This window comes from Pangasianodon hypophthalmus, chromosome 20, assembly GCF_027358585.1.
Source record: "Pangasianodon hypophthalmus isolate fPanHyp1 chromosome 20, fPanHyp1.pri, whole genome shotgun sequence".
Taxonomy (NCBI): Eukaryota; Metazoa; Chordata; class Actinopteri; order Siluriformes; family Pangasiidae; genus Pangasianodon; species Pangasianodon hypophthalmus.
This window is the reverse complement of record NC_069729.1, coordinates 740023-747522: the sequence shown is the minus strand read 5'-3', so window position 1 is coordinate 747522 and position 7500 is coordinate 740023. Positions and strand designations below refer to the sequence as shown.

At 43.9% G+C, this 7500-nt stretch overlaps 2 protein-coding genes across 4 annotated transcripts in view; one reads left to right on the top strand and one right to left on the bottom strand.

Moving 5' to 3' along the window:
* Positions 1–1294, top strand: part of LOC113539449 (rootletin) — a 29204-nt gene extending 27910 nt beyond the window's left edge. For all 3 annotated transcript variants that reach the window (XM_053227010.1, XM_034314212.2, XM_034314211.2), the window contains exons 36-37: positions 1–26; positions 204–1294. The exon at positions 1–26 is cut by the window's left edge and continues 163 nt beyond it. In XM_053227010.1, the coding sequence (XP_053082985.1) occupies positions 1–26; positions 204–275 (98 nt within the window). In that variant the 3' untranslated portion in view covers positions 276–1294. The remainder of the gene's footprint in view (positions 27–203) is intronic.
* A 3195-nt stretch (positions 1295–4489) lies between these two features.
* Positions 4490–7500, bottom strand: part of mfap2 (microfibril associated protein 2) — an 11811-nt gene continuing 8800 nt past the window's right edge. The window contains exons 7-9 of the mRNA XM_053227166.1: positions 6514–6601; positions 6333–6406; positions 4490–5437 (exon numbers count right to left, since the gene is read on the bottom strand). Coding sequence (XP_053083141.1) covers positions 5334–5437; positions 6333–6406; positions 6514–6601 — 266 coding nt within the window. The 3' untranslated portion in view covers positions 4490–5333. The remainder of the gene's footprint in view (positions 5438–6332; positions 6407–6513; positions 6602–7500) is intronic.

The window sequence follows — 7500 nt, the reverse complement described above, 5'->3', positions numbered from 1 at the left end:
AGAGAGTGAAGGGACTGGAAGAGCAGGTAATAATCAACAACACACTGAACTGCTAATAATAAATTGTCGAGTTTTCTGACCTGTTGTCATTTGATGTGTGTGCGTGTGTGTGTGTGTGTGTGTGTGTGTGTGTGTGTGTGTGTGTGTGTGTGCGCGTGTACGTGTGTGTGTGCGTGTGTGTGTGCGTGTGTGTGTTATTAAAGGTGTCCACTCTGAAGGAGCAGCTCCAGCACGAATTACGGCGCCGACATCCGTCTCTGCCCCTGAGTAACTGATCTGAGGTCAGCCCGTACCAATACACACTGATGTTATAGTCACCGTGGAGACCAGCGCACATCATGTGACAAACACGTCATGTGACCTGCTACAGATCTGTGTGTGTGTGTGTGTGTGTGTGTTCGTGTTCCACTTGGAAATCCCACCTGATCTGAGAACAGCTTTAACCACTAACGCCTGCAGAGACTCACACAGCACTGACCTGAGATCAGCAGGTACACAGGCAGCTTCCCGCTCAGGTGTGTGTGTGTGTGTGTGTGTATGTGTGTTACACTGTCTGAGTTTCTATATCGGTTCTACTGAATGGTGTGTAATTCTGTGATGTCACACCTTTGATGTCATTCATTTTGCCATGGTCACATGACCGTAATTCCGTCGCTGCGACTGTGCAGTGAAGACGTCGGGATTGTCTTTACCTTCAGGTGTCGTTTGTGCTAATTGATGCCACCTTCAGTCACTGTTAGCAACATTAGCGTGTGTGTCCTGTAGAGTGAACACTATGAAGTGTGTGTCTCCGCACTCAGGTGAAAATGAAGCCAGGACCTTCGCCGTTCGCAGCGAGGCGCTACACGTGTGTCGATGTTCCGTTTTTCACATCGCACAGTATTTTATCACTGACGAACTTCTGAGGTTATTACGATATCTATTTTTTTTTTTACACAATTTCTCGAACTTTCATGTTGACTATCATGTGATAAACAGAATTGTGGACTTGACAGCACACAACGCTGACTCAAATCTGGACCAAAATCTGGATTAGGATTATTATTATTAAATGTAGAATCTGCTGAATTTGACATAAAAATGTCTGACAGATATTTTAACTTCTTTATTTTTTTATTTTTAGAGAGTGAGATATGATTTTTTTTCTGTACACTCCATGTACTATGTATTATTAACTCTGGTCTGTATGTGTATGTCTGGACTTTTTCTAATGATGTAACTCGATTAATGGATAAATTTTAATCATTTCACCCCAGAAAACAATAAACCTGAAATAATTTCAAACAGCAACAAATCTCTCTTCAGCTGCTGCAGTGCCTCCTGAGAAACTTGTCGCTCCTAAAGGTCGAGTGTATTCCTGTTGAAAACTAACAAAAAAAAACCCTTGAACCCTACGCACTAAAAGTGTGCACTCTAATGCTAATAAGGAGATGGAGTGGGTGGAGTCTGAGTGGGTGGAGTCTGAGTGGGTGGAGTCTCAGTGTGTGATGACAAGACAAACCCCCCAAAAAAGGAGTGTGCTGCAGGTAGGACTGGGTGGCTCTGTGGTAAAAGTCTCGTTGCCTGTGCATGTGGTTGTTGGTTCAAATCTGGCTGAGAGTGTGTGAGTGTGTGAGTGTGTGACTTGAAGGACAGTGAGGAGGAGGAGGAGAAGAGTAAAGGAGAGGAAGAAGAGGGTGTGAGGAGGATAGCAAGGGAGATGAGGGACAGGCATATGACAAAGATATCAAACAAGGATTTTTTTTTTAAAAAATTGTAAATACTTCACCCACACCTCCTGCAATGCCTCACCTGCCTCACCTGCCTCACCTGCCTCACCCGCCCCACCTGCGAGGACACAGTCCACTGTAATGCCTCACCCGCCCCTCCTGCGAGAACACAGTCCACTGTAATGCCTCACCCGCCCCTCCTGCGAGGACACAGTCCACTGTAATGCCTCACCCGCCCCTCCTGCGAGGACACAGTCCACTGTAATGCCTCACCCGCCCCTCCTGCGAGGACACAGTCCACTGTAATGCCTCACCCGCCCCTCCTGCGAGGACACAGTCCACTGTAATGCCTCACCCGCCCCTCCTGCGAGGACACAGTCCACTGTAATGCCTCACCTGCGAGGACACATGTGCCCCCCTGCAGTGCCTCATCCACAGCATCACATTTGCCCCTCTTGTGAGGATGCACAAATGCCCCTATAGTACCTCACCCACCCCTCTTGTGAGGATACACATGTGCACTTGCTTTGCCTCACCTGCCCCTCCTGTGAGGACACACACCCCCTTGCAGTGCCTCACTTGCCCCTCCTGTGAGGACACACACCCCCTTGCAGTGCCTCACCTGCCCCTCCTGTGAGGACACACTGCTCTGTAGGCTCTGGTTTTTTGGGGTGCTGGTTGAGATTTGATCCAACCTTCTCTGGCTTTAGAGTAGCAATGACTCAGCCAACTGAACCATGGAATCTCACACACCCACCACCTCCGTCACACCTTCATCCTGCTACAGCACCACTTTTTATTCTTAAACCTGCCAAAAGACAGATTAGAACCTGAACCTTCACAAACCACAACACTGATGTGCGTTCTAACCCCTACACCACAGAAGAGTAGAAACACGGGGTGTGTGTTGGACTTTTGTCTTCATGAATTGCTTCACTTCCTTCCTCTCAGGAGCATGGAGTTCAGACACACACACACACACACACACACACACACACACACACACACACACACACACCAAAAACACATACACTCTCCAGCATAAACACCGAGCTGCTCCTCCTGCTGTGTGAGTGCAGGAAGGAGTTCGTGCTAATACTGAGCTAATGAGGTGGAGATTAAAGTGAATGCTAATAAGAAGGGACTTGGGGCTAAAGGGAGATGTGTATCTCTGCAGCACAGAGCTAGCTCCAGACATGCAGAGAGTGAGGGTGATGCTGGTATTTATACAGTGTGTTTACTATAAAGAAAAGAAGATACACACACACACAGGTCCTCTCTGAGAGTCTTTCTTTTTCTGAGACTCCACATTGTCCTGTGAGGATATATCTCCTCCCTTATCCCACTCCTCCTGTGCGGACACACCCCCACCCCATACACACCCCTTCCTGCTCTAATATTCTGGTGTTCTGGTTGGGTTTTGACCCAAAAGCCTCCTGAGCCACAGAAACAATGAGCTCAGCGTCTCAGACATGCTCTAGCCTCCGTCACAGCTTCATACTGCTACAGCACCACTTTTTATTCTTAAACCTGTCCAAAAAAAGGACTAGAACCTTCACCAACCACACCACAGATACTGAAACTGACTCTAACACTAACCACTACACCACAGAAACAGTGGGTGTGTGTTGGGCTTTTGTCTTCATGAAGAGCTTCACGATGGGACGCAAACTTAAACTGAGAGACGGAGCTGCTTCTGTTCCTGAGCTCCTGAAGGACGAGTTTCAGGAACACTTTTAATTAGGATTAACTGTGTGTTAACATGTAATAGCACGTGTGTGGATGATTCTGTGGACTGTCTTCCAACCCTGACCCATCCCATATGTAGCCCATGCGGAGCTGGCTCATGAAGACAAAAGTCCAACACACACCCCTCACTTCTGTTCCTCTGTGGTGTAGCGGTTAGAGTTAGTGCCAGTGTTGTGGTTTGTGAAGGTTCTAATCTGCCTTTTGGCAGGTTTAAGAATAAACGTAGTGCTGTAGCAGGATGAAGCTGTGATGGAGGTGCTGGTGGCTGTGAGATGCTGTAGCTGTAGGTGAGTCAGAGCCACTTAGTGTGGACATGGAATATCTTTCTAGAACAACTTAAGTCTTGTGTTTGTTGGTCAGTGTGTCTGAGATGTTTTATCTAGACTGTCCTTACAAAATAGATGTTCCAAGTGAGAAGGGTTCAATTTAGTAAGCTGAAAATGCTAATCATCCAAAGAACCCTTGAGGAACCATTTTCTCATCAATGACTAACAACACTGCTCATCATATCTGATAGATCTTTATCCTGTTGGAACTGAGGTGCTCTTTTCATCCCACTGTCAGTTCAAGACACGTTCTTCTTATGAATCTCTTAAGAGTTCCTCTTAAAGTTCCTGTTTCATCTCCACTGTCGTCTTCAGCTCGATGAGCACTGCTGTAGACTCTGGGTTTCTGCAAAGCTGCTTTTGGGACAATAAAATCTCACAGCTCTGTTTGCCGTGAGGACACAGATAACATTATCACAATGTTCAGTAACCTATTCGACGGGTTCTAAAAGCTGGTGGAGCTGCAACGTGACATAATAACATTCCTGCAATATTGTAAAAAACGTTTGTCGTAATGTTACAACAACTAAACTGTTCAAGCAGGAAGTTTTATAAACATTACATGAAAATGTTCTCACAACATCCAGAACATTCATTAGAGGAAGCAAAAGCTGCTAGACACGATGTTCAGAAGATGTTCTGCTACCTGAATTGCTCTGGCTGTTTTTCTCACCAGAGTACGATTCAAATCACACACCAGTCCTGTTTCATGGTATTAAATGTATTTATTTAGTTTCTTATTTGCATAGTTGTACACTTTGTAAGAAGGAGCAGAATCTGAGCAGTGTTCCTGAATCCTTAACAATTCCAGAGTTTTGGGTCGTGATGATGTTTTGTCCTTTTTCATTACTTTGTATTGTATTGATGATGATCAGGTATTTGTAACGCCTCAGGAGGTCCTGTAGCGTGTTTCTCATTAGCATAATAATAATAAAACTGCTTGTTTGGTGCTATATTAAACAAGTGAGCAGTGAAAACTGGGTATAGATCTGATCTGGGATCAGTATATAAAAAAGCAGTTATATGTCAAGCTCAAGAACAAACGTAACACAATAATAACACGTGACAGTACAAAGTGATACAGTTTTACAGTAACAGTTTAAAACGTAAAGTTCCTCCAGCTGTTCCTGTGCTCTCCGTCAGCCTCCATAGCACCGGGTTCTACAGCACCAGTGACTTCATACAGTCATAAGGATTTATAAAAGGAGTACAAACGTAAATACAGGTTTATATAAATTCATCCATTCACACAGAGACGAGTGAGCCACACTTCAGTAATATTTATACAGCATCGGTGCTTCTGTACTGCACACACACTCGGCCGCAGGTGACGGCTAAACCATTCACACAAGCACACACGTGCCGGGTTTATGAGGAAGATGAAGACGTGATCGTGAAGAGGAGGTGTGTGTAAACGAGTGGAGGTGAGTTTGCCCTCGAACAAGGAGGTGTTTACAAATGTGAGGGATGTTTATAGCTTATAGCTAACAGTATCTGTTCAGGTAATGTGTGTGTGTGTGTGTGTGTGTGTGTGTGTGTGTACATGTCTTTAACAGCCTCTGCAGCTTTTTCCACAGCTGCCCCCAAGTGAGCCACACTGACCAGTCAGAGCAGCAACAGCACAGCGCGGGAACTGATCACGACACAGATCAGCTACAGAGAGAGAGAGACACAGAGAGAGACAGAGAGAGAGAGAGACGGACAAAGAGAGAGAGAGAGACAGAGAGAGTGAGAGACAGACAAAGAGAGAGAGAGAGACAGAGAGAGAGAGAGACAAAGAGAGAGACAGACAGAGAGAGAGAGAGACAGAGAAAGACAGACAGACAGAGAGAGACAGAGAGAGAGAGAGACAAAGAGAGAGAGAGAGACAGAGAGAGAGACAGAGAGAGTGAGAGACAGACAAAGAGAGAGAGACAGACAAAGAGACAGAGAGAGACAGAGAGAGAGAGAGACAGACAGAGAGAGAGAGAGACAGAGAGAGAGAGAGACAAAGAGAGAGACAGACAGAGAGAGAGAGAGACAGAGAAAGACAGACAGACAGAGAGAGACAGAGAGAGAGAGAGACAAAGAGAGAGAGAGAGACAGAGAGAGAGAGACAGAGAAAGACAGACAGACAGACAGAGAGAGAGAGAGAGAGACAGACAAAGAGAGAGAGAGAGACAGAGAGAGAGAGAGACAAAGAGAGAGACAGACAGAGAGAGAGAGAGACAGAGAAAGACAGACAGACAGAGAGAGACAGAGAGAGAGAGAGACAAAGAGAGAGAGAAAGACAGACAGACAGACAGAGAGAGAGAGACGGAGAGACGTAATCATGTGGTGATCTGAATAATGACAGATTTAATGTTAAAGAACAGAGCTGGCAATAAATACATTTTTTCAGACACAGACATTTCATTAATCAGCTCTTGTGGTGTGTTAGAAAAAAATAACACACACTTACAGTCTCCAACACACATGAACAAACACTAACACACACAATGCAACAGTACACAACACTACTGTAAGTAAACATCGTATCTGCTGATTATTTATTTATTTATTTATTTACCTTTGATCAGCTCCTCATGGGCACAAACAGTCCTCTCACAGATCTCCTTATTAATAACATACACCCTGCGCAGACTAACACACACACACACACACACACACACACTAACTGTGACTTCAGAATGAAAAAATGAGACATTGTGTGTGTGTGTGTGTGGGTGTGTGTGTGTGTGTGTACAGACCTGTAGAAACACATGTTGTTGAGACATTGTTTACACGGCTGGTGGACGGAGTAGAGTCTGGTGCAGGGATACTTTTCCTCACGGCAGTCTGAACACACACACACACACACACACACACACACACACACAATATTACACAATATCTAATAATATAAATTCCCAAAGCTCTGAAGTGCACAATGTATTATTTATACACTAATTTCTGGACAACACTCCTCACCTGAATGCTCTCTGATTACAGAAAGAATAATAAAACCCACTAATAATAATCCCTGTAGCTTTAATGTAATGTGTTTTTGCACTCAGTCTAAAACAGCACTTTCTGCTGGTGAAGTGCAGTAAATGCTAGCTAATGCATTAGCATAAGTGAACACACTAAAAAGTTATCAGTTCACAATAAGCCTAATGAAAAATTTACATTTTCTCACCTTTGACACTAAAAATGGTGAAAGAAGTGATTATCTAAACTAATGCTAAGGATATTTTTCTTATACTTGTCTTTAGAGTCCTGCTTCTAAAGCACTTCCTGACATTTATTAAATTATTAATCGACCAACCAACAGCAGAACTTTGGCTCAGACTCACAGAACAACAGTGAGTCATTCTGCAGCGGTGCTGTTTTCTTTTACTGAGTCAAATCCTCATCAATAAGAGTCGACTCTTCTGGATCGCAAACGGCTCACTGCTGTTTTTTTTTCTTTTGTGATGAAGTTTGTGACATTTTGACGTGTAACTGTTCTTCTCACGAGTGAAATTAATTTAAGAAATGTTACGCTACCTTTTAATTAAAAAAAACATAACATTATTTTGGATTGCATTTTATAAAACACAGGTCTCGCTATTCACACAAACAAACAAGTAAGATGATGAAATGAGGTTTGGATTAAAGTACATTCACTGCAAGACTAACGAAGATGCTCGTATAATCAAAAATAAATAAATAAATAAAAGAGAGAGAAAGAGAGAGAGAGAAAGAAAAAAGGTTCA